We start from the raw sequence: 27,263 nt of genomic DNA on the forward strand, positions 1-27,263 counted from the left end.
GAAATCGAGGATTTGTTATCCATGGGTCCGAAGTATGTTTCAGCGCATTCACCCATCGGCCCAGTTTACCAGATATATTTTGCCAGCGGTGAAGAGTCTCTACGTTAAACAGGATTCTAGGTAAGTATTTGCAACCAAAACTGCTTAGCCTTGTAAAATATGATACGCACCTTGCTATATGACTAACTAGCATGCTAGCTGGCCAGCGAGGTGACATTTGGTGGGGTGATAAGACTCGTTAGAGCCGGCATGTTAACCTAGAGCTGCTACCAAACACACCCGTTAGCTTTGTTGCTACATTGGGTCAGGTTATGGTGATGGGAGGCAATTTCGTATATCTACAGAATAGTACATTGGACCAATATGTTCTACATATTGTGTAACAGTTTATAGATATATCATGGAATATAAAAGTTGTCAAAGATAGCTTTAGATTGTAGTACATGTTGCACTAGGCTAGCATGACTCCCAGTGACCAGCCGTGTAATGTTAAAGTCTCATCCATCAAGCGTCTTCTGGTACATGTTGCACTAGGCCAACATGACTCCCATTGAAAGCCGTGTAAAGTCCCTCATAAGGGTTCTTCTTGATGAGTGGACGCTTAGTTCCCCCACACTTTATTAATCATGAGTTAACGTTACCATTTCACGTTACCCTGCATGATCCCCGATATTAACAATAAAATGTCTTTCTAGACTAAGCTTATTCTCATAACCACTGAGATGAATAAGTTTAGTTGTACATATTTTAGTAACTCATATCTGACATTTTCTAAAGTGAGCGTGATGGCAAGATTTATACTTTATTTGCCAATCTATCAGTACGTTTACATGCACAGCTTAATTCGATTAAAGCCATAGTTCGACTATGCTCCTCAATTGGACAACTGCAATTGTCCGCGTATACATGGCGGTGAGTAAATCGAATCATTGGCCGAAGCGTGTCATACCCCAGTACGTTCGAGAATGATGTTTTCAATAGACAGCTATCAGTTTAGCCTGGCTATTGCACGTTGGTCTGGTAAGGGTGCCGTCATTTTGTCCTGCACAAGAGGCGGGCGTAGTTCAAATGGCTGCAAGCAATTGGCCACCAGCGGGGCTAGCTGGTATATTAAACTTTTACCAAAACCATTCGGCAGTAAAGCAAATACATCCTTTCTTTGGAGGAATTGCTTCTGCTCAGCTTTCAAAAAAAAACTTGCCCCTGAAATCATTTAAAACAGCAGCGATCGCTGCATCAACGGGTAGCGGTTGCTCCGCTTCAGTGGCTTCAGCTGCTTGCGACGCTTCTCTATCGTCATCATGTTTAACCAGCCAATAGCGCGCCAGGTGAAAAAAGCCAGCTTGGTGATTGGTGCCAAACGGATTGGGATAGGAATTCCCGCATTCCCCGCCGCGGCGCAATGAATGAATAAAGATCGTAAATACGTCGGGAGAAAAAAACATATTTTGACAGATGTGCCCGAAGTTACTACTTTACAACCTCATTGATGACCCACATTTAGTGAAATCGAAGCGCAGTGTCTGTGTGCTTCCACCTTTAATGAATGCATGCCATCCCCCCCCCACAATCCTGTCCGACCGCAAACCCCCAGCCCTCCCCCCCAACAATCCCGTCCGCCCGCAATCCTGTCCGCCAGTTTTAGTTTTATATGACAAAAACACTACACGTTTGGAGGTTTTTACACCGCTGAACCCAAAATGTCCCCGGATTTTGTCTCAGAAATCTGGTCACCTTAGTTTAACTCGACTATGAATCGCATTACCTAGGTGTCTTAATTCGACTATGAGTAACCCAATTCGATTCGAGTATAGCTCGACTAAGGTGTATACATGCATTTTAGTAATCCAATCATAGTTGGACTAAGCCAATAAATCGACTTTCTTGAGTGTCATGTAAACGCACTGTATGCCTTTGTCTGAACAATCGACTGGTAGCCCGTCGGCTATTTTTCAAGTGTTATCTCGCACCCGAGGCAATTGCATGCATTAATACTATGTTAACGGAAAACAGCATGTATCATTGCATGCGTACGTTGAGAGTAATGCCCCAACAGCATAAACCATTCGTCAATGGCATGTAAGGAAGCTTAACAGCAACTGCTCTCCTAGTAATGTGTTGCCAGGTGTATGGTCTTGGTCCAGAGTTTGGCTGAATGTCCAGTTGACTGAATTCTGCAATCTGCTCAGCCCCTTGCGGACAGTCTGTAGACTACTCTCAGTGAGGGCTCTGCCATGAGTTGGGGCCTAAAGTTGGTATTGGTGTATGTATCTGTATGTGTCAGTCTGTCTATTAAGAACGTAATGACTTTTGTCATCAACGCATGCTGCACCCTACAACAACATCAAATAAATCAAGGTCATCACGTTGGTCATTACGACCAACAAAGTCGGTTGCAGACCGACTTGGTTGCGAGTGTAGACAAAGCTAGTATACAGAGCATGTTGGTTAACTTAACATCACTGCACGAGGTGGACCTAATGGGACTGTGAATTCACATGTGTGCATGTGTGCAGGCTCGTGTCGTCCTTGCCCCTCAGAATGACCACCCCGGCGGTGAAGAGGGTTGTGAGGGACATCATCCGCTCCCCTGAAGACAAGCGGGTGTACAGAGGCCTGGAGTTCACCAACGGCCTGAGGGCCCTGCTCATCAGCGACCCCACCACAGACAAATCCTCAGCGGCCTTGGATGTCCAAATAGGTAATACTTTTTTAAGAGTGGATGTGTATGTCTAGTTTTTAAGCCTTTTACATTGGTTGAGAGTTCAGTCATCAATGTTTATTCTGTGTTTTCATTTGACTTCCTGTTTATTTTTTATAAATATAAATTACAAGGATTTTCTTGTTGGTACTTGCCAGGAAAGTATGTCTTTCTTTTAATGAGACTTTGAAGCAACATTCATATACATATTCATTCTCCCATTCTTCTATCAAATTTTGTATGCTCATAAAGGCTGTGACATTTGACAAGAAGGCAAATGAAACCAGTGTCATGCTGCGTCTTAAAATCGCTGTATTGATTACTCTCATTGATGAAAGGAAGGCAGTGAAAAAGGCCAATCTTGCTGCTTAAATACGCAGCGCTGCAGCCAAGGGCCAGGTCAGCGAGTTTCAGGCCTTAATTGTGCTATTTTCTCTGCCCACCTCTTTCTTCTTTCTGGTTCTCGGTTTCTCTTTCTTCTCTCTCGAAGGTTCGTTATCGGACCCCTCTAACATCTCGGGGCTGGCCCACTTTTGTGAGCACATGCTGTTCCTGGGCACAGAGAAGTACCCCAAGGAGAATGAATACAGCCAGTTCCTCAGCGAGCACGCCGGCAGCTCCAACGCCTTCACCAGTGGCGAGCACACCAACTACTACTTTGACGTGTCCCATGAGCACCTGGAAGGAGCACTGGATAGGTAATTCACATGGGCTGGCTTGGAAACTTGAGGCCTTGAAGTATGGCTTAAATACAATCCTGATCTGAGTGATCAAACCATTCGTCACTTTCTTTGCTGGCTTCAATAAAACTCATTACCAATGTAATTTCGCAGAATCACTTTGTTTGTGCCGATCCTGCTTAACAGCGCACATTGATTCCAAAAGACCATGGTGAGATATTGCCGTTGTTCACATTTGTGTCAGAGGTGTGCGATTCTGCTGCAGATTTAGAGGCTAGCATACCCGGCTATGATGATTTGATCGAACCAGCCCAGTATTGTCTTTTAAGGTCACCCATCCCCACCTCATTCTTTTTTCTGAACCAAAGGTGTTGCATTTACTTTTAAAAAGCAACATTTCTGGGTTAAGTGGATAGGTAAAGAGGCGATCTTCAAGATTTCTGTGTTATTCTCTGTGGCAACACCTTTGGCGATGAGCACTGATATTTCCCAGAGATACAATTTTCTTTTTTGCTATGACACCAATTTTGTATAATTTATTATCCAGTGATGCATGGCTTTCCATCAGTAGGCAATGGGCTTAATCAGTATTATGTTACCTCATTCGGCGATGGATGACTTAACAGACATTTATCTACATGAAAATCTTGGAGATAGCCCCTTTCAGTCAGACTTCAGGGGAGGCCACCCAATGTGTTAACGATAAGAATACTCTCATAGCACTTTAACAAATTAACTCTGGTTCATGAACGAGGAATCTAGGATGCATCAGCGGAGGGCATTGGAGAATGCACAACTAAAGTAAAACAAAGTAGTGCCCTTTGGTTCTCCGTCCTATTTCGAAACTATAGAACATGACACACCTTATGACATCATCATGGTTCACACTTCAGCTCAAGGAAAACCTGCTATTTTCTGGTTCCAGCTGGGAACCCACTTTCCGCAGGGGCCCTCACCCTAGCAGTACAGTAGCCCAGTCCTGGGGTCTTGCGAGATGGCTTGAACTAGTTTTGCTAGGCCTTTCCATGGTGGAGTCATGCAAATGAAATGGAAGGGGCTGAGATTAGGTGTCAAACAATGAAAGCGCTGATATGGCATTGACTACTTATGAATCTCCTGGTCCATCACATTTTCATGGTGCAAGCAATGGGATAGATGATTAGATAGATTTAAATCCTGTCATGAACAAACATTTTCCAGGTGCAACCTATCTTTAAGGTTAAAGGTATCCTAGCTTTGTCAGCTTATTCTATTTAGGTAGCATGCCAGATAAACAGGTTAGAGCTAGGGTAGGTCATTTGGAGAAATAAGTCTGAGGAAGCTATGTGAAAGCTATTTTTAAATAGCGTAGCAACAAAACACATCCCCAAAAATAACAAGGACTACAGAACACATGATGCCTATTATTTTTCTCATGGCGTGAGGTGTGTGTAATTGGTTGTGTTTTTGGATGTGACAGTCATCAACAGTTCTTGTGGAATGTTCTTGTTTCTAAGGCACTGTCAACTTTGGGTGGACTCTGACTTCAGGCGTACGTCAGTGCTGCGTCAATAACACAGAGACGCCCGACGACAGCCAGGGCTGACCCCAAACAAACAGTATTTAGCATCCAGTTGAGCTGAGGACTAACTTTTGAGACCCTAACTCTAAGGTGTGAAGTCCACACATAAATGAAGCATTGTCTTTACACTTGCTACATACTTTTTTTGTCGTGGAATACATTTTAATTCGATTTTTAGTCACTCAATAACTCATTTAGAGTTGGATTAAACACTTTCATCACAGGAAATAGGGTGTGCCACTACACCAAATGTGTGCTACCATGACAGGTTTCGTTATCAATATGTAATGAAGTTCTCCAAGGTGTGGACATCTCTCGCACTGTTTCTGGTTACCAAGACCAGTCTCGTATCTCTCACACACACACACACACACACACACACACACACACACACACACACACACACACACACACACACACACACACACACACACACACACACACACACACACACACACACACACACACACACAGGGTGGCTATCAAGGTGTGTGTGAGGGAGGAAGTGTCTGAAATTAGCCTGTGGTTGAGATTGGCTTACCTACTTCTCCATGATTGAGTGTCTGCTGTTCACCCCCCATCCTGATTAGTAGTTCCTGGTGGCAGGTGAGCTCCAGGAGGCCAGAGGCACCCTAGGGGGAGAGGACAGAGACAGTGGATTTAGATGATGAAAGATTGATGACACTGCTGTATCAATGTAACCATTTTATAAATTATTTCATAAATCACGATGGGCATGTACATCAGTGCTTTCAGAAGGAAGAATGTAAAAATGGTGCTGGAACATTTCAATTAAATACCACAAATAAGATTTAAAATGGGTGTTTGCACACATGTATGTCTATATCTTAACAGGCTCTCACATCTGCTATCATTAGTGTGGGATTCAATGCACTTATGGCAACGAGTGGTTCAATGGTATGGGCTCGGTCATCCTTTGTTATTCCCTCTGCCCAGGTGATGTTCTCTGACCAGCTGGCAGTGGTGTTCAGTGTCATACTGTGGCTCATCACTGTGTAGACATGCAAATATTTACTTTGCTTTCAGTCGCTCATTGATGATTTGAATGCCAGTTGACCATATTTGCCACTTATGCAAAGATTATTCCTCCTTACTTCTGATCCATTATATCCGTTAAAGTTTAAATAAATTCCACAAACCACACAATGGCCTGAGTTGAACAAGTTGCAACTTGAAACTAGAAAACCTGTGATTCAAGTAGAGTTGGCCCTTTAACACCATGTTGTTGTTATTTAGCTTTGCACAGTTCTTCCTGTGACTCTGGTAGAGTTGGCCCTTCAACTCCATGTTGTTGTTATTTAGGTTCGCACAGTTCTTCCTGTGCCCGCTGTTTGATGAGAGCTGCAAGGACCGCGAGGTCAACGCCGTGGACTCTGAGCATGAGAAGAACCTGATGAATGACGCCTGGAGGCTGTTCCAGCTGGAGAAGGCCACCGGCAACCCTGACCACCCCTTCAGCAAGTTTGGAACAGGTACTCGCTAAACTAAACACACACACGCACATGCACGGTGGCCTCGCACAGCCAGAAAACCTGGACTTCTACCTTTTTCTTCTGCTCAAGGTCTCCTTTCCTTTGATCTTTGGCTACTTTGCACCTTATTTTTACAAGCCCTTTTCAAGCTGTCGTCCATTCCGTTTCATTCGGCATGTTCAAAGTGCAGCGCCATGGAGAGCCGCCATACACTTCCATTCTGTTCCCGCTGAGAGTCAAATCAACACCGACCCGACACTGGCCTCCTGCCCAGAACAGCCAGCTGATGGCAGCATTGAGTTATACAGGATTTATTTTCCTGCTCAGAACGATATGGGATTTGACAAGTTGTGAAAGTCATGCACTTTAAAGGCACTGGATCGCCACGCTACCCTGGCTAGTGATCTGAGGCAGAACCTTAAGTGAGAACAGTGAGGCGAGAGTAAACAATGGGCTTGACAGCAGCTGAAACTCAATGCGGGTTAAGGTTCACCCAGGGGGCGCCCGAGCAACCCAACCAGGCTAGTGTCGCGTTCGACTTGTGCGTAGAGAAAGTGGCTCGTAAGGGAAGGCCATTTGCAGCCAGGTCAGTGCTCTTCTGAGCAGGACGCTCTGACTCCTTTGGGTCTTCATGCCCCCACAGTCGAAGTGTTTGTACAGTTGTCCCTGACATCTGTGTCCCTTTTTACTTCCTCTGCGTCTGTCTGTCTGTCTGTTCTCACCCTCCCCACAACACCCAACTCTCCTGATTCCTCTTTTAGGCGAGGCCTGCGCGATATTGGAAAATAATGACATGCAATTCTTTTGTTCTTTGAGTTGCGTCAAAATAAAGGAATAAGTGATTGCATGCCTCCTTTTCAGGCATCCGATGCAATACAATTCTGGTGTGTTTTTTTTTGTGAAAAACTTTTATAATAAATATTGAGGCACTCGTGAAACATTAAGCTATTAAAGAACAGTTAGCATGGTTGATGGAACACTGTGCTCTGTATTCCCATAAATGTAACATAGTTCAAATTAAGGTCAGGATTCTTTAGTAGGCCTATAGGGCAAATCGGACTTAAACCTCTCGCATTCCTTATTGACCATGTAGCTCCCTGTGTTTTGGACATTATTCTCTATTATATAATTTGCTGGTCTCCTCCTAAATATGGCAACAATGCTAATGCGACTATGCCAATGTGTTGATTCTGTTTGTGGTACCCGTGTCAGCTCACTCATGGGAGGAAGCAGGAACGCTCCATGTATTCATTATCAATCTGGTGGGACATTCACGAATGCACTGGGCGGATCGTTTTTAAAGCATCCTGTGATGCATTGTGTGAAATCAAACGAACAATATATATTTTTTTATTAGCTACTCGTATATTTTTTACTTGCAATTAAATGCTGTCACTGTAGAGCCCTGTTTATACGACAGGCAGGTCTCACAGATCAGTCATGGTAAATGAGAACCGTGTGAGCATTAGGGTTAATTGGTCTGACTCTGACAATTAACTGAGCGTGGCCCATGTGAATATTTTACACCATTCTAGATATATTTATATTTGGGTTATCATGAAGTGGAGGTGATTCATCTCATGTGAACACAACTCAAGCATAGATTAATGCATTTGCTGTGAGTGGTTATTAACCGGGACATCAGAACTAATGCTTTTCTTGTGGGGTGGGGGAGGAGAGGAGTGTTTAGGAGAAGGACAAAACTCTTAATAGATTTAAATGATTTATTTTTCTTTTGTCTTCGTTTTTAAAGGGAACAAACTGACCCTGGAGACCCGGCCGTCCAAGGAAGGCGTGGACATCCGGCAGGAGCTCCTGAAGTTTCACTCCACCTACTACTCGTCTAACCTTATGGGCCTCTGCGTGTTGGGGAGAGGTGAGGAGGGAAGAGATCACAAGGGGAAAGGGTTTGAGGGGGAGAGGTGAGGAGAAGGGGAGAGATCACAGAGGGAAAGGGTTTGAGGGAGAAGGGGTGGCCCTGGGATGAGACGAAAAAATGGGGCACAATGATTCACAGGGGGCCCCACATTGCTGCTCTGTGCCCCTTGACTTTAGGGTCCTTGCAATTGAGAGCAGTGCCTGGCTAGAGGATGCATGGGGTGGATAATGTCTGAGATATGTAGTCTGAAAGGGACGGGTCGCTGCTTTCTGTCGCAGTACCTGTTGTTATCTGCTGTTCAGTTCTTCACTCCGGCCCAGGCTCAAATAAAGGGACATTATACTGTGACTTATGGGCCCATTCGGGATACAATAGTGGTGTGTCTTGTGGTGGGTCTGTGTCAGAAATTTTCGACTTCAATCATGATTGGCTGAGCACTAACATCCAATCAATGTCAAACACCAGTTGTTTTGGATCACCCTTTCTGGTAGTTTTATGTAGCAATTGAATCATTCAGAACCAAGAGAACCGTAAAACGGCAGAGCTAATAACCGGTTAGGCGTTTGTTTTTTAATGGAGAAACTCTCAAGGCCTGCCATGTCTCCTGTTCTCTGTGATCAGTAAATAAAAGAAGATGGAGGCAGTTTGTTTTAAAGATAAACTTCAGGGGACAATGGTACAAATCATACTTTCACTGGCTCACTTTTACTCTCTTCATAAAATGCAGAAAATATGTTGAGTCACTTATGAATGGTACAGTGGTTCCATTTAAGACCTTTAGCCTTTCTTGCTTATCAGTTAGCATAAAGACATGTTTTTGGTGTTGAATGCAGTGAAAGTGGGTGCTGTTTTATATCAATCATATTTGTCAAGCAATTGAGTAATTTCCCTGGTTAAAAAACTAACAAAACTAGTGAGTCATCACAGGACCATAAACCAGGGTTTAAAAATGCCTCCAAACATGGTCACCCACCAACCTTTTTGATTGATTATAAGGTACAGTGACTGATCAACTGTGATTCATTGGATATTTTGATATGCTATAAAGAATGATTATGAAGTCATGGCCTTTTGCATTTAGACCATTAGACTTGAGTATCAAACGGATTGCATTTCTTAAAAGAAAATTATGCCCTTAGCTTCTCTGCTATGGCATGGCACCAACCATTTTTATTTTGTGTAAGGTTAGTGAGACCAATGCCAGAGTCCTAGAATCCAAAGTCTATGCTTTGGCATTCAAAATGAATTTCCCACAAATGGAATCAGGATGAAGTATGCCGGTGATGAGGCATATTTCAAATGGCAGAGCCTCATAGGGAAAAAAGAAAAACGTGTGTGAGACTATATTTTCTAAGTTCTCATAACAAGCCTTGCGTGTAATTGCCAGTATTTGTTATTCAGTAAAACAAGGGTAAAGGAAATTACTTCAAGGGTAAAGGATCTTATTCAAATTGCATGTCACGGGGGATGCATGCATGTATGGATAGGTATTCAGGATATTTTCTCTATTTTCGAGGTGAATGTTAAGGATAAAATCGAATAAAAGTTGAACATTGGAAGTAATTTATTGGTTGCGGCTTTGAACCACGGGTTCAATTAGCTTTTTTTAAGGGCTTACCACCAGGTTAGTTTATATATGGCATTGCAGCAATAGGTGATAGCCACATATTGCCAGAAACCCATGAGAAATGGAAATGTGCAGAGCTAGGTCCTGTAATGTCTCTATAGTCGTCTGCACCAAGAGACGACCATACAGACGGCCAGTTTGGATGTTTTTTCCGAAGATGGGAATACATTGTGTATACAAGCTTTGCAGTCCGCACAGTAATGCCGTGGGTGAAGCACTAATCCTTTAAGAAAAATCTCATTAGAATGTAACTCGCGTCCCTGTGAACCCACCGAATGCCAGGCTATACTTTCATTGGTCTTTTTTTTCTTTCTTTTCTCGTGTTTTGCAGAATCTCTAGAGGACCTGACCTCCATGGTGGTGAAGCTTTTCGGAGAGGTGGAGAACAAGAACGTTCCGGTCCCTGAGTTCCCCGAGCACCCCTTCCAGGAGCAGCACCTCAGGGTGAGCAGACCTAGGGACCCCAGTGGTTATTAAAGAACGCTTCAGAACCCTGGCCCCCCCGGGCCTAGAACCCTGCCCCCACTGCCCCCCGGACTTTATACACTTGGATCTTTTGGCAGATACCAGTAGGAGGCAGGGTCATCTCCCGGAAGATGGGGTTAAGTACCGGTCTGAAATGTAGCTTGGTCTTGAGAAAGGCTGAACTGCAACGCTAAGTTGACAATGGCAAGCCCTTGCTCATCGTCCAGAAAGCTAGTGGTCAAGTTAATTCAGTTAAGTTAACAAGTTATGTATAAATAGCTAATTTATATTTAGGTGGAAAAGAAATGGAATCATGTTGTTTTTTTGCAAAATGATCACCCGCAGCAGTGACGCCTGAAAAAAGGATTTGTTTTTATTTTAGTAAAATGCGTCATTGCCCTTTCTACTTTGCTTTCCAAAATAGCAATTCTACAAAGTAGTCCCCATCAAGGACATCAGGAACCTGTACGTGACCTTCCCCATCCCGGACCTGCAGCAGTACTACAAGTCCAACCCAGGGCACTATCTGGGCCATCTGATTGGCCACGAGGGACCAGGAAGTCTGTTATCGGAGCTCAAGTCTAAAGGTAGGCTATGGAGTTGACGATAGTGAAAGGAAAAACAAAAAGATTATGAAAAAAAATATATATATAGTAGGGTGTGTTAAGGAACGAGGGCGTTACTGTTCATTGTTGGTCTAGGCTTTCATGTGCCATGAAAACAAAGAACATTTAAAATGTTTATTTTGATGATTTTATGTTTTTTTTCTGAAAGAAACTGGTTGGTTAATACAAAGGACGTATTTCAGTTTTCACAATGAAAATAATCAAGTCCCATGTGTAATGTTGGAAGCCTTTAGAAGTTGAACCCGTGGTTGTGTTTGTCAGGCTGGGTGAACACGCTGGTGGGCGGGCAGAAGGAAGGAGCCAGAGGCTTCATGTTCTTCATCATCAACGTGGACCTGACCGAGGAAGGCCTCCGTAAGTACCTCACACGTCCTCACCTATCCATCCACCCATCCATCCCTCACTTCATCCATCCACCCATCCATCCCTCACTTCATCCATCCACCCATCAATCCCTCACTTCATCCATCCACCCATCCATCCCTCACTTCATCCATCCACCCATCCATCCCTCACTTCATCCATCCACCCATCCATCCCTCACTTCATCCATCCATCAATCACATTACCCATCCATCCATCCCTCACTTCACTCATCCATCCCTCACTTCACCCATTCATCCATCCATCCATCCCTTCCTTCACTCACCCATCCATCCATCCCTTCATCCATCTTTCCATCCCGTCACCCATCTATCCATCCCTTCACCCATCCATAGGACTGCTCCTGAGAGACAGGGGGGTCTGGTCAGGGGTCAGGAGGAACCCCAGGGCAGAGGTTCAGAGCCTTGGGTCTACCCGGCGTCATCCCGAGATACATTTGACTTTGGATAAAAAGCGTTTGCTTAATGAATAGTTTGTGGCTAGAGCGAGTACCGGTGACAAAGACCCGTGTTGTTAGTGTGCATGTTAACCTTTAGTGTGTGTGTGTGTGTGTTCCAGTGCACGTGGACGACATCATCTTCCACATGTTCCAGTACATCACCAAGCTGCGCACCGAGGGGCCCCAGGAGTGGGTGTTCCAGGAGTGCAAGGTGGGTGGTGGTGTCATCAGCGCGTGAGCCGCACAGAGAAGCTGATGGAGGGTGCGACGTCAGCGTGCATGCGTCATCATATTACGTATTGTCAGGGAACCAGTCTGTCGTATACTTGTTGAGGGTCAGTCACAAACTTATCTCGATGCTAGCAAGATAATATCTTAATTCGACGATGGACCTTGATTTCACTCGACCCTGAAGGTCTTATCCAGGGACGAGGGAGCAAATCACTTTGCCCTTGTTTTTTTTTTTTTTCTCCACCGCTACCTTGATCACACAATGCAGAAAAGAAGCATATTCACCTAAAATCTGTTTTCATGAATGCTTGAGTCGTTCAATTTAAGACCTTAAGCGTTTCTGGCTAATCAGTTGGCAAAAGAAAAATCTGTTTTTGGTATTGAATGCAGTGAGTCAGTGTGTGCTGTTTCCTGTCTCTCTCTGTAGGACTTGAATAACGTGGCCTTCCGGTTCAAGGACAAAGAGCGTCCCCGTGGATACACCTCCAAAGTAGCCGGTCTGCTGCACGTAGGTTCCTTGGTTACCACCTGTTACCATAGGCACGCAGCTTTAGCGTGCTGTGTTCAGTGGCTGATGTCACCCAGATCTAGTCTAGTCTGGAGTGCTCCCCGACATTACACTGCATGCGAAGCGGGGGCAGCCAAAATTAGAACTGATCCCCAAAGTCCCAGCGGTGGGCTCTCATAGTTTGATTATGTAACACCACTGCCGGGGCGACATAAGCATTGTCCCTGACTTCACCCCTAAAGAAATAGTTTTAATTGCATTGCAAAAATAGGATAAATGTTGTCTGGAACCTACACACTGTGAAGGTAATTATTCTAAATGCCCCATTTTCCCCGCTTAGCTGTTATTAAATTCATATAATAAGCTCAGCGCAGAAGCACAGCAGAATAATGACACAACAACTTTTTTTATAAAGTTATGAAGCATGTATTAACAAAAGTGCTTCAGTTATTCAGTTATTAACACATGTTCAAATTAAATACTGCAGCATTAAAGTATATTCTACCTAACTTTAACACAAAAAGGAGTTTTAGTGGAATGAAGCTAGATGATCCTACAACAGTTTATTTATTTCCCCATCTATCCTTTTCTTATTGTTGAAATCATCATAACAGTACAATAGGAAGCCATCTTCTGAATGACTGTCTGTTTCCATCTAGTACTACCCACTGGAGGAGACGTTGGCAGCAGAATACCTGCTGGATGAGTTCCGGCCAGACCTGATCGAGATGGTGCTGGACAAGCTGAGACCAGAGCACGTCAGGTTGGTTTCACACAGGCTTCCTTGGTGAGACGGGATGACTCTGTCATACAGGGGTTAGACAAAATCCCGGATATGGAATACCACAATGTCAAAATCCAGTACTGGGCTATGCTTGACAAAGGGGTAGATGTTGGCAAAGTGTCGACAAACCATTTAAATCAAGAAAGAGTGAGCAGAACTACACAGTTAACATTGAAATGTTTTCTTTAGCAACATGATAGTTGCCCTTCTGGGACTGTTTGGATCTTTCTACAAAATGTGCAGGGAAAATGTTTTTTTTTATAATTTTTTTATTTTGTGTTCTATCTTATTGTGTTTCTGACCTTTCATGGCACTACCGTAGCGTAACTCCACACCGTCTTCCCCTTTGAAGATAAGACATCCTGTTCTGATTCTCTTGGTGTGTGTGTGTGTGTGTGTGTGTGTGTGTGTGTGTGTGTGTGTGTGTGTGTGTGTGTGTGTGTGTGTGTGTGTGTGTGTGTGTGTGTGTGTGTGTGTGGCATTCTAATGGGAGTATAGTGTTGGTATCCTAAAATGGATGGCCTTTCCAATCTTCTGCTTGTGTACTCGCAAATAAGTGTGCAATCCTATCCGTAGGATATTGTAATACATAAATCATTGCCCGTTACTGCAGACAACACATTTTTATTTTGTTATTTCATTCTTTGTGCTGACATGTAGAAGAGTCCTGTAGGTATTTTAAACATTTGTATGGTTTCATTCAGACTGGTTTAATTCAGAATGTCGTTTTCTGATTATCACATGGTTATTCTAGGTGCCCCTCCCCCTCTTCTGTGATTGATTAGACCCCTGCTGTTGTCAGTCTGCGACAATCGATCAAGGATTCCCCACATTACCAAGGGCAATCGGACCTCTAAACATAGCTCATGTATTAAAGGCTGAGCATGCATTAGCAATCTCTGGATCTGTCGTTCCCCCCCCCCCCCCACCCCACCCCTTCCAGGGTGGCAGTGGTCTCCAAGTCGTTTGAGGGCCAGACGGACAAGAAGGAGGAATGGTACGGCACAGAGTACAAACAGGAGGCCATCGCAGAAGAGGTCCTGCAGGTGAGTGGGTCCTGGCTGGGTATCCAACCTGTCCACACGTATGGAGGGTATTGCAAAGATCACACAATGCACCGTCCTGTGTAACCGGCTTCCCTTACGCATTGAGGAGACTGGGATAAGGAGTTGAGGATCAAATAAAATGAAGAACTATTTTGGATACCGTTTTATAATATAACCGTTTGCTTTGTTTTCAAATGCAGTTTTTATTTTTTTTTAACCTCTAATGCCTTCGCTCTTTCTCTCTCTCGACAGAAATGGGCGAGTGCGGATGTCAATGGCAAGTTCAAGTTGCCCATGAAGAATGAGTTCATCCCCACCAGCTTCGAGATCTACCCCCTAGAAAAGGACCCTCCGCCCGTCCCTACTTTAATCAAGGCAAGCCGTGTCCCCTGCTACGCTGCACCTTCTACTACAGTATCAAAGTGGAGTCACTCCTGGTTGGTTAACAACAAAATATATAAATAAACCGCAATTCCCAGGGAGCATCTGTGCTTCGGGGCCCTTATGATATGGTAATAACTGTGTGTGCGTTTGTTGCATTCGTCACTTTAAATTCAGAATGGGTATGCTGGTTTCCTATTATCGCACACACAAGTGGTGAGTTCTGAAAGGCCCCCTGGTGAGTTCTGAGGCTCCTTGGTAAGGGTGTTTTGTGATGGGTCGATATCAAAGAAAATCAACACCCACTCATGCAGAATGCTGCCGTGTCCTTTCATGTGAAGTTTCATGTCTTATTATGCTTTTTTTGTACTTGCGTGAATATGCGTAATTCTTGCATTTTTACGTTGTTTTGTTGTGTTTTTTTTAGGACACTGCAATGAGCAAGGTGTGGTTCAAACAGGATGATAAGTTCTTCCTGCCCAAGGCCTGCCTGAACTTTGAGTTCTTCAGGTAAGTCGGCACCGCTTGGCATGGCATCTGTGATATACATCTGACAGCATGGGTCAGAACCTGTTTAGGACAACGGGTAAACAAATATATTGATAATTTGTTGAACCACATCCTGATAAAGATCCGGTAACCACTACAAGGCAGTTTAAGACTATACGTCTATACCTATGCACGATTTATCCAAAAGTAAAAGCTAGTTGAAATGTGAGGCATTGTGACGTTAACTTAAAATCAAATGTCTCTTTTGCTTGACCTCTGCTTATATCAACATGTGGTGTGCCAGATTAAAACTGTATTCACGAAATCCTTGGTGAATGTTAAACCACAAGGAATTAAAAAATCACAGCGTTTGACCGACGTATTCATTTGTAACGCTGACTGGTCTTGGTGGTACGAGGGCACGGGAGACTCACCTGCTGCCCCTCTCTCTACAGCCCCTTTGCGTACGTGGACCCCTTGCATTGTAACATGGCCTATTTATACCTGGAGCTCCTCAAGGACTCACTCAACGAGTATGCATATGCAGCCGAGCTGGCCGGCTTGAACTATGACCTCCAAAACACCATCTATGGGATGTATGTAAGTATCGAGGAACTGTTATTCATACCTTCATCATCCTCATCCTGACCCTCCCCCTGGCTTCTCAACCACGCTGTGCTCAAAAGTGTTTCTAACAAGGTTTATTCATCTTGTTTTGTTTTAATGGGTGCCACCTAATTCATTTTATGTGCGTTCCTCGTCTTTATTGGTCCCCCGCTGCTCCGATCCGCCTCCTCCACGTCCGTTCGCGAGCGCTAGAACCGAGCAGTTTTAAATTAGGGTACTGGTCGAAGAATTTAAACATCGATGATGTCTCTAGGCGTTTCTCGTGCCTGAAATTATTTTTTTGGGTCTCGTTTCCTTTTCGCCGGTCAGAAGGGCTGCATATACATACTCTTTACGTCCACGGTCAATCCTGTGTCTTCTCCTCATCAGCCCTCCGTCCTCAACCCATCTGCCTGCTGTTTGTCTATTTTGTAATTCTCTCTCCCTCTCCGTCTCTCTACCCTTCCCCTCCCATCAGTCGCTACCTGTACACAGACCCCCAGCACTGCAACATGACCTACCTGTTTCTCAGGTTGTTGAGGGATGATTTAAAAGAGTATACGTATGCAGCCCGCCTGGCCGGTGTGACCTACACTGTGACCTCTGGGATGAATGCCCTGTTTGTAAGTACATCCACACCACTGCCTCCACCCTCTGGACCCCACCACTGGTCTGACCTGCCCGAGGGCCCGTGGTATGGCTAGTGAAGGGGGCAGTCAGCTGGGGTCTGGAGATCTAGTTTGAGGCCTGGTGGTAGTGTATGCGGCACTGGTTTGTGTGATACTTTTTTTTTGGGGGGGGGGGGGCTTATTTTGCTAACATTTGCGACTTTTCCCCGCTTGTGAGTGATGTGCGTTGTTCCGCTTGCCTAGTCTTCTGGCTCTCTAAACACCCCCTCCACCCCCCACCCACATGTGGACCAATCCTAGAGTGTGTCTTTCGGTTTGGCGTGCAGCTCCATTCAACTGCTGTGTATTCCCATGTATCTAGATCTACTACATTACCCTCCTCTGATAAGCCTCGATGCTACATTACTCAGATGGGATGGGCCTGAGTACGGTACATTAGCCTCGCACCGCGGCGTCACTGTCGGTCTGACGGCGTACATTCGGCCCTCCTCCTTAAGGATGCATGCGTGGCAGATGCTAAGAGAGTTAAATCCTTCAACCCCATCCGTGGTAATGGAAGTCTAGATTTAGGGAGGAGCAGGCTAACATGGCAGCCGCCGGCACGCTCCCACAAATCCACCCAGATGCATTATTTTCCGTGTGCACTGCCAGTATCTCAATGTCAAGACGGTCGGAGCAGACCAGGCTGATGCACCTCCGGGCATTACAGGGAAGCAGCAGCAGACACACGTCTCATTTCTGCTGAGTCTGGATTAGGAGGGGGGGGGAGGGATGATGGACTGAAAACTTTACGGAGGTGGAACTTTTATACACAAGAAATGAGTGGGCATGGTTGTTTCCCCATTGGGTTGGTTTAGCTCTCAAATCCATTTTAATATCCAAATTATTTCCCCATCCCGCGATGTGAACAACATAATGGAATTCCACCGATTCTCTCTCTGATGGTAAAAACCCTGGCCCGTCTCAGTTCCTTTAGGATTAACTCTGTGGCGACGGTTTCCTTTCCTTGAGTCACTTGAGTCACTCCGTGATTTGTTGTCACCTCCATCTTCGATATATCCATATATTCTCTGCCAGCCTGCACCGCATGCCCACGTGTGTTCCCTGTAGCCAGTGTTTGCTACAAATCATTTTAATGGAGCCGTTTTTTAAACCAGTGTTTTTATAGCCGTGTGAGGGATGATGTCTTCTCTGGCAGAGGAGAAGACTCAAAATGGCCGCTCGCTCGAGTCAGCAGAATGCGCTCCGCTGCCGGCCAGGGCCACTTGTCAAGGGCCACTTGTCAAGGGCGATGATGTCGTGGGAGATGAGTTTATGGGCGTCCATGCGTAGTCGGAGGATGTTCAGAGTGCGCCCATGGTGGAGTTACGGAGGGCCCTGAGGCCTGGGGGACATTGCTAAGGAAGGGAATATCTGTATGGACCTAACCCAGCAGGCCGCCTGAATACGCTACAACAGTATGTGCTCTGATGGCCCATTATTAAACCGCCTCAGATCCTTACTAGGGATCCACCGTTGTGGATTTTTTTAGGGCCGATACTTTTTTTTTTTTTTTTCATCAGCCTCAGCTGATGACCGATAGGCCGATACCGATTTTCTTGAGCCGATATTTGGAGCCCATACTGCTTGTGCTCCCTCAATTGACATCATAAAACTATCACAATGGTGGTAACAAATGTTACAAGTCTCAATTTAAAAGAGGAACATTTGTTGAACTGTCTGTAAATCATGCCGGGAAAAAAAAAATATAAAAAAAAAACGGCCAATGCCGATACACGTAAAAAAGGCAAATATCGGCCGATAATATCGGCCGGCCGATATATCAGTGGAAAATAACAGGATTGAGGATCCTGTTATTTTCTCTCACTCACTGGTGGTGTTGTTCCCCCCTGCAGCTGTCGGTGAAGGGCTACAACGACAAGCAGCACATCCTGCTGCAGAAGATCATGGAGAAGATGACCACCTTTGAGATCGACGAGAAGCGTTTCGACATCATCAAAGAAGCGGTAACCTGCACTCACTCAACCATCACTCGTGGTGTGTCGGGTGCTCATGTGACATGGCGCAAGCAATCATTAACAATTAGAGTTGATGTTTAAGTAAAACCATCCAGTTCGGCCTGAGAACACCCAATAACAAGAGCCCGGGTATGGTCTCTTGTCTACGTTTCCTACACTACTCGCTTACCGAGTAGAGTCGACAACCAACTATTTTACCCCTAGAGTCATTCTGAAGTGGCTTGACTTGTCTGCGTTGTCCCCGAATTTGACATCCGTGTGTCCTCTCCCTCCCAGTACATGCGGTCCCTGAACAACTTCCGGGCTGAGCAGCCTCACCAGCACGCCATGTACTACCTGCGCCTGCTTATGACCGAGGTGGCCTGGACCAAAGACGAGCTGCGGGAGGCTCTGGACGGTAGGACCCTCTCATCCACCTCCCCCCCCCCCCCCCCAGTCCACATTCATTCTGGATTTTTCCGATCTCAACGGGTTAAAATAAGCAGGAATGGTTAGATCACCCTCCAGTTCCTAATCTGCTGGGTCAAAGGACAACCTTGAGTTACTTTTAGCAACCTGACCATGATGCATCAGCGTACGATCAGCCATCAGAAATGTAGCATATGACCACTTTGTCACACCGTAGCGTGAAGGCTGTGTCATGTGCAGGGACGCATTCCGCCACATGCGTGTCACAGGATGGTTTGCATGCCGACGTAGCACATGCGTCAGCATGAAGACAAGAAATGAAGCCATGCAAAACCCAGTCTCGGTGTGACAGGACGCGATATTCGTGTTTATTTGAGTCATAGTGCAACGTGGTGAATGGGGAAGTACAAACTGTATGTGCTATTGCATTGTTGTGTCTCTGCAGATAGGCACGGGGTCTTGAATTAAAAACTGACAAAGAAATAAACTTTATCATGGAGGCAAGATTAGACGTACAAAATGTGGTTTCTTGGTTATCCAAAACACTTGTATTTGTTGTTTGTTAACTATATCTGCTCTATACAAAATGACAAAACACAAGACAAACACCAGTATTGGAATAGAACATTTTCAGTCGCTATGGTAACAAGTGGGGCATTCAATAAATCCGGTAAACCAAACAATTTCCTGCTTTCCTGGAAGAACATCGGGAACTAAAGCTACAATGGCCGGTATTTATATCCTGGTATCATCTTCTCTGCTGTCCTCATCTGACCACACACACACACACCCTTCAATTAACAAGCAAAGGCTGGCTGGGCCAGCCTCTCTTAGTGCTACCGCCCCGCTCCCCTTTGGTGCTATGCAGGCCTTTAGTTTGGAGTATGTGTGTCACTCACACTTGCTCTCTTATCCTTGACTCAAGCCTTGCTCCTGGTACAGTTTGCAACACTCCTGCAATCTAGGTCAGACACCATGAATTTCAATAAGGTGTGTGATTAACACCACAATATTGCCACAAACCACTGTTTTCGTGATTATAAATGTGGTAAGATAACTGTTCCTTACCAACGTCCTTTGTGTCTTTTTTTTTGGCGGGGGGGTTTAATATAAAATGTACTGAGTCAGTCCTGTGCTAATTGCGAGTCACTGTGATTGATTGCTCTTGTCTGCGATGTGTATTCCAGATGTCACTCTCCCACGCCTCAAGGCCTTCATACCGCAACTGTTGTCACGGTTACATATTGAAGCCCTTCTCCATGGCAACATCACCAAGGAGGTAGGTTTTTAAGCTCATTAACTCAACCCTGTTCAAGTTGTCTTTTTTCCTCTGTCACAACTGGGGGGGCTGTTTGTTTTTAGCTGCTCTCTCGTCTGCCAGCTCATCAATAGGGAAGTTCTGACACGTCTAGCCGCCGCATAAACTGCCTCCTCCAGGGACAAATCAGACGACGAGCAGACCCCTTTAATCTGCTCTGGTGCCTCCACCAGAGGCGCGCCGCTGTAAACGCTCCGATAAGATTCTTCCCGAAGTTCCGCGCTGTCACCTCCCCAGAGCCGCTTAAAGGTGACGCTTGTCACGGTCTGCCAGAAGTGACCTAATTGAATCCGCCTCAGTTTTGCGATTGCGCTGCCCGGTCGCCATGGCGACCATGGCTCTAGCGTGTGTGCTGCCCAGAGACCTGTGTCAGGGAGACGGTGATGTATGGCTCTGTAGGCGGTCGGCCGCTCCTCTAGCCATCACGCCCCCAGCTCAGCCGGAGAGCGTGCGTGCGTGCGTGCGTGCGTGCGTGCGTGCGTGCGTGCGTGCGTGCGTGCGTGCGTGCGTGCGTGCGTGCGTGCGTGCGTGCGTGCGTGCGTGCGTGCGTGCGTGCGTGCGTGCGTGCGTGCGTGCGTGCGTGCGTGCGTGCGTGCGTGCGTGCGTGCGTGCGTGCGTGCGTGCGTGCGTGCGTGCGTGCGTGCGTGCGTGCGTGCGTGCGTGCGTGCGTGCGTGCGTGCGTGCGTGCGTGCGTGCGTGCGTGCGTGCGTGCGTGCGTGCGTGCGTGCGTGCGTGCGTGCGTGCGTGCGTGCGTGCGTGCGTGCGTGCGTGCGTGCGTGCGTGCGTGCGTGCGTGCGTGCGTGCGTGCGTGCGTGCGTGCGTGCGTGCGTGCGTGCGTGCGTGCGTGCGTGCGTGCGTGCGTGCGTGCGTGCGTGCGTGCGTGCGTGCGTGCGTGCGTGCGTGCGTGCGTGCGTGCGTGCGTGCGTGCGTGCGTGCGTGCGTGCGTGCGTGCGTGCGTGCGTGCGTGCGTGCGTGCGTGCGTGCGTGCGTGCGTGCGTGCGTGCGTGCGTGCGTGCGTGCGTGCGTGCGTGCGTGCGTGCGTGCGTGCGTGCGTGCGTGCGTGCGTGCGTGCGTGCGTGCGTGCGTGCGTGCGTGCGTGCGTGCGTGCGTGCGTGCGTGCGTGCGTGCGTGCGTGCGTGCGTGCGTGCGTGCGTGTTTTTTTCACATTACAACGGGAGCCGCGCGTCCCAACGTCGTCCCGAGCCGCGGTGATGAACCCATTTTCACTCTTGAGTGAAACGAACATGAAGGTGATGGACTAATATGAATAACATCACAAGCTTTAAAAGCTGAACAGCATCGCTGGTGAATGACGTACCGTATTAGCCCCGTATTGCACCCTGATATAACGTGTATCGATTCATTGTGTTGACTGACATCTCTTGGGCCTCGTCGTCCCCAGTCCGCCCTGGGAATGATGCAGCTTTTGGAGGACTCCCTCATCGAGCAGGCTCACACCAAGCCCCTCCTCCCCAGCCAGCTGATTCGCTACCGGGAGGTGCAGGTCCCGGACGGTAGGTCAAACGCCCTCGCGCCGCTTGTATGTCTTGCGTTCGTCTCCACGGCAACCTGTTAGAAAGGGATTAACAAGATTTTGACAAATATCACGATAGGCTTAACAATTCAAAAATACCATCTTGGCATCTTGCTGAGGCGTATTAGATTGGAGTATATGGAAGTGTAGAGAGTGGAATCAAAGGAGTTTCCCTTTCTATGTTTCAAACCTCCTATTTTGACCAGTGGATTAATTTACAGTGAAAGTGGGACTCACTATAAGTGGACCTCTTAATGTCATGGCGATACAACCACTGGTTCTACTCCATTAGCCAAGGGGTGGGAGTGGGGGGCTGTGTTAAGATGATACCCCTCTTTTTTTTCTTTTCTTTCTTTTTTGAAGGACAAAGTGTCACATTTGTCAAGTCATCCGATGGACACTTTGTTTTTATCAGTGTTTGCCGCACTACCCTTGGAGAGGAGTCATTGGGCAGCCGTGCCCCCAGATTGTCATGTCCACTGCTCACCGGCGCTATGATAACTGGAGCATTGCACACTCACACCTCAAGCACCTATAGTATATTCACACCAGTCCAATCTGGGGCTATGCGTTATTTTGGATAGCCAGTGAGGGTTTTTCCGCAAGGATGACTTTATGTTGATGAGATTCCCAAAAGCTGAAAGGGAAAATGCAGTCAATGCAAGTCATGAGATCGGTTCCTATTTTCTTCTATTTCCAAAAAAATATATTCCTGCAAGTGCAGATAAAATAAAGTCCCATTTGGCAGCAGTCAGCAGTGAGAAACGGAGAGTAGTAAAAGTAGTTGAGATGCCTCTGTCCTCACGGAAGTGCCACTGCTGTCCCCGTTCTCAACTGGGATCGTATTCCCAGTATCTCCCACAGCAAAAGGGCTCAGTCTTAATTACATATTTACACTAAAAACAGCCCATCCATTGGGCTGTCACTGCCTTCTTTTTTTTCTTTTTCTTTTTAAACGGTACATTAATTATTCATTGTGTATTCTAGCCATGGGACATAAGAGCAGATTATGCACAGAAGAGTTATGTCTGAAGGGAGCCCAGGAATACTTTTTAATTTTTTTCAGAATTCATTCACTTGGAATGAACATCTGCCTTTTTCCTTTTGTGATTTGCGCTCTTTGCATGTGATTGGTCTTACAATGCCAATGTGGAGGATGAGCCAAAAATGAACCTCAAAATGGAAGGGAGAATGGCTTGCTAATTTCAAACGGTTCTCCTGATTAGTGCTGCCCATAGTTATTACTAATCCAATTATACAAATCGAAAGCGAATAATTCAATACGGTTACAATTACACCATTCGCACATTAATTCAAAGGGCTGCTGATGGTGAGCATTTGACTTTGGCTGTACTTCAACAGAGAGTGTGTACAATTAGGAATCTCAGTTTGAGTCTTGCTGTAAGATTGGTACAATAGTCTAGTAGTCCTACTTTTCGCACTCCCGCAAGATGCCCAACTCCTACCTGCTCCTTAATGACCCGAAGTCACTGTAAGTCAGGATAAACGTGTGCGCCGGATGCCAGTAAACGGTCCCCGTCGTAGTGTGTGTGTCTTACCTGTGTGTGTGTGTGTGTGTGTGTGTGTGTGTGTGTGTCGTTGCCGCCATCTGGTCAGGGGGCTGGTACGTGTACCAGCAGAGGAACGAGGTGCACAACAACTGTGGCATCGAGATCTACTACCAGACGGACATGCAGACCACCCGGGAGAACATGCTGCTGGAGCTCTTCTGCCAGATCATCTCGGAGCCCTGCTTCAACACGCTGCGCACCAAGGAGCAGCTGGGTGAGCGGAGCGCCGAGCTAGCCACAGCGACGGTGGCTAATGGAGCGAAAAAAATAATAAAAGGGAATTTAATCCAACAGCGTAAAATGCATTGGCTAACTATGGAGCTATGAGGCGCACGTTGGGCATATTTGATCTGTTGCCTAAAACAGAATTGAGAAGATGACCAAAATTCAAAGTAAAGTACAATGACCTGAATGCATGCCTCACTGCAAAATGTGTGTTCTGAGATGCAGTTTTAAGAAGCACCGATTGGGTTTAAGAAGAGGAACCTATCCATCCCACAACATAGGAACATATACTAGAAACTAGCTCTATTGACTGACACACCTCCCCCCCCCCCCCCCCCCCCAGGCTACATCGTGTTCAGCGGGCCGCGGCGGGCCAACGGCGTCCAGGGCCTGCGCTTCATCATCCAGTCGGAGAAGGCGCCTCACTACCTGGAGAGCCGCGTGGAGGCCTTCCTGCGCACCATGGAGACGTCAGTGGGGGAGATGAGCGACGAGGCCTTCCAGAAGCACATCCAGGCGCTGGCCATCCGCCGCCTGGACAAGCCCAAGAAGCTGGCGGCCGAGTGCGCCAAGTACTGGGGCGAGATCATCTCCCAGCAGTACAACTTCGACCGAGGTGAGCCGGCCGGCCGTCCCTGAAAGCTCCATAATGAGTTCTGCTGGTTTTTGTTTTTTAATATAATTTTTGTTATATTTTTAATTTTTTTTGTTTGAAAAAATAATTATGTCATGCTGTTTTTACACGTACAGCACATATATACAATATAGACATATATAATGACTACATTAAATCAGGTTAGAATTGATTTCCTATTGTAGAGCTGAAGATGAGCACGGGCAGTATTCCAGAGCAGCAGTAATAAACATGAAATCAAGAAAAAACACTTCCTCTCCCTCCCTCCCAGCGGTCTCTCCAGCATGCTATTATGGGCTTTTGAGGAGGAGGAGTGGGGGGGAGGGGGGTGTGTGGTCGTCGGTCACCCACTTATCTAACGCCCCAGCGTTGGCACGGTAACCCACTGCCAAGTCATTGGTTGGGAAGTGCCGCTGCAACCGTGAGAGGAGAAGGAGGGCTCACTGACTGTGCACACTTTGTATTGCCTTTATACACACACACACACACACACACACACACACACACACACACACACACACACACACACACACACACACACACACACACACACACACACACACACACACACACACACTTCTTTCCAAGGGCATGTGTGCTGGCACAGGTCTCCGGTAGCACACACTGCACCAGGGGACATGTAAAGGGTGTCCTTGTTGTTGGAAAAACACCAGAGTCACTAATATAGATAAAAGCATACAGCTTGGAAGCAGAGGTGTATTTCCATTAGGATCAGCGGGTGTTACTGTTGTGGGGACATTTTGGTTGTCATTTTAAAATACGCTATGCCACTCGACACACTTGATAAAACAAAGTGGACTCGGAAGTCCAAACCAAAACACGGTGATTTTGATTCCTGGGGAGCGATCTCTCTTTAATAATTGTACATGGCTGTTTTCCAGATAATATTGAAGTGTCCTACCTGAAGACCTTAACGAAGGAGAATGTAATGCAGTTCTACAGGGTGAGTGGTGTATTGAGTGACACACACCGTTTACTCACGCACGCACACACGAGCGCGCGCAACATTTTATAAAGGAGCCCAGCTGAACACACACACACACACACACACACACACACACACACACACACACACACACACACACACACACACACACACACACACACACACACACACACACACACACACACACACACACACACACACACACACACACACACACACACACACACACACACACCTCACAGTACTTCCATTGGCAGCTCACAAATACAAGGCTGGTTGTTCAACCGGGCTTGAATAATAGGACTACACACGTTATCAATGGTTATCCACATGGTTTTCGAGTCTCAACGACCTGCTGTGTGCTTGCAGGACCTGCTGGCCATCGACGCCCCGAAGAGGCACAAGGTGTCGGTCCACGTGTTGTCCAGAGAGATGGAGACCTGTAAGCATGGGGCCGGGGAGGGCTTCTGTTTAGCTCCACTGGTGTGCTCTGAAAGTTAGGAAATTTAACGTTGCTGTCGTCATCCCCCCCCCACCAAGGTCCCGTCGTGGGAGAGTTTCCCGCCCAGAATGACATCACCTTGGCCCCCGCCCCTTCCCTCCCCTCGGTAAGAACCTCCACCTTCCTTTTACCTCCTACCATTTTGTCACCGCTGATGTTTGGAAGTGACTAGAATAACCCCCCCCCCCCCCCCCCGCAGCCCACCGTGGTGCAGGACATGACGGACTTCAAGAGGAACCTGCCCCTCTTCCCGCTGGCTAAACCCCACGTCAACTTCATGGCCGCCAAACTGTGAAGCACACCACCACCACCACCACCCCCACTCCCGCCCCCCTCATCCCTCCATCAGCCACTCCACCCCCATCGACCATCCGTCATCTCCCACATCTCCTGAGGGGAAAACACCTGGGCGGAACCTGGGGAGCACGGTGGAGAAGAGGCGGGAGGGGAGGGGGGCCGGGCGAGAGCATGCATGAGCATGCTCCACTCCATGCGGTGGAACTTTAGGAAAACACACACACACACACACACACATGTACACGTCAAATTACATTATGGCTGAACTGTTTTAATATAGTGTCTATCACACGGATGCTGCGCAACGATAGATTGTCTTTGTTTTTGTCATGCTGGACATTAAGCTGTAGCAATCCAGGACATTAGCTCCCATGAAGGTCTTTTTTTTATCTTGCGTTTTGGTGTTTTGTCTTTTAACACTTATGTTGTGTATCGACTGTTTGAGGCAAGAACATCCTAGCCCAAATACGGTGAGCCCTGAACGCCGTCGCTCGACGTGTGCCACAGAAGTTATATTTTATTGAAATCCATGTGTATTGAAGAATGTTTGCCTCGTGAGGGAGGGTTTTAATCAAAGGTTGGAAAGGTTTTGAAATGTCTTTGCTAGTATGCTGGTAAAATGCTGGGACCCGTCGGAGTGCGCCTATAATCTGCTTGTTTTTGGTTGAGAAAAGCATGCCCCTGAATTTTTAACCTTTTTTGTTTTGTTTATTTTGTTTTTCTAGAGTTGTAAAATATATGGACTTCATCTCAGGGGTACCCCTACTTGCTTTTTGTTTTTATCAGTAAATAAAAGGATTTTAATTGACATTTTTCCTTTCCCCTAGCACTACACAAAACGTTAGTAGGATCCTCCTTTTATTGGCCAGTTAAAGACAGGGTGGTCTTCGTTATTGCTTAGGCTCGTCACTTTGCTTTTAGAGAGCGTAGCTTGTGCCTTTCTAAAGGGTTGCTGTGACTTCAGTGTGTGGCTGTCTAGACTTAGACTTTGGATAAAGAAGATATATCTGCTATAGGCCTCCTGTACACTATAGCCTACTCTCCTGTACTGTAATTTAGCCCGCATCTTCTAAACTAGGCGACTCTCACTCAGTGGCAGCTATAGCACTGACCCCGCGTTATGATCAGAGTGAATACACATATAGATGGCAGGAAGAACGCGCAAAATAAAAAAGATCGATCTGAAACAACCATCCTATATGCACTTCCGTCATTTAAGCAATAAAACGTGGGATCCGGCGATCGATTTGAAAATGTTAA

The 27,263-nt window shown here is 46.5% G+C and overlaps 1 protein-coding gene across 2 annotated transcripts; it reads left to right on the forward strand.

Moving 5' to 3' along the window:
- ide (insulin-degrading enzyme) lies at nt 1-26,813 on the forward strand. 2 transcript variants are annotated; one of them, XM_084470877.1, is made up of 25 exons: nt 1-120; nt 2,517-2,701; nt 3,192-3,399; nt 6,266-6,435; nt 8,189-8,311; nt 10,273-10,385; nt 10,831-10,993; nt 11,294-11,386; nt 11,975-12,066; nt 12,514-12,594; nt 13,254-13,357; nt 14,322-14,424; nt 14,677-14,799; nt 15,233-15,315; nt 15,750-15,894; nt 18,425-18,535; nt 18,824-18,944; nt 20,143-20,234; nt 21,676-21,787; nt 23,425-23,592; nt 23,947-24,219; nt 25,140-25,201; nt 25,574-25,646; nt 25,745-25,812; nt 25,906-26,813. In XM_084470877.1, exons 1-25 carry the CDS (start codon nt 35-37, stop codon nt 25,999-26,001), a joined length of 3,048 nt encoding a protein of 1,015 aa, XP_084327003.1. In that variant the 5' UTR covers nt 1-34; the 3' UTR covers nt 26,002-26,813. The 2 variants fall into 2 exon arrangements, with proteins under 2 accessions (XP_084327003.1, XP_084327004.1); XM_084470878.1 differs by lacking the exon at nt 15,750-15,894 and adding an exon at nt 16,379-16,523.
- The last annotated feature ends 450 nt before the right edge of the window (nt 26,814-27,263 follow it).

Source organism: Micromesistius poutassou, assembly GCF_964030765.1.
Source record: "Micromesistius poutassou genome assembly, chromosome: 7".
NCBI lineage: Eukaryota > Metazoa > Chordata > Actinopteri > Gadiformes > Gadidae > Micromesistius > Micromesistius poutassou.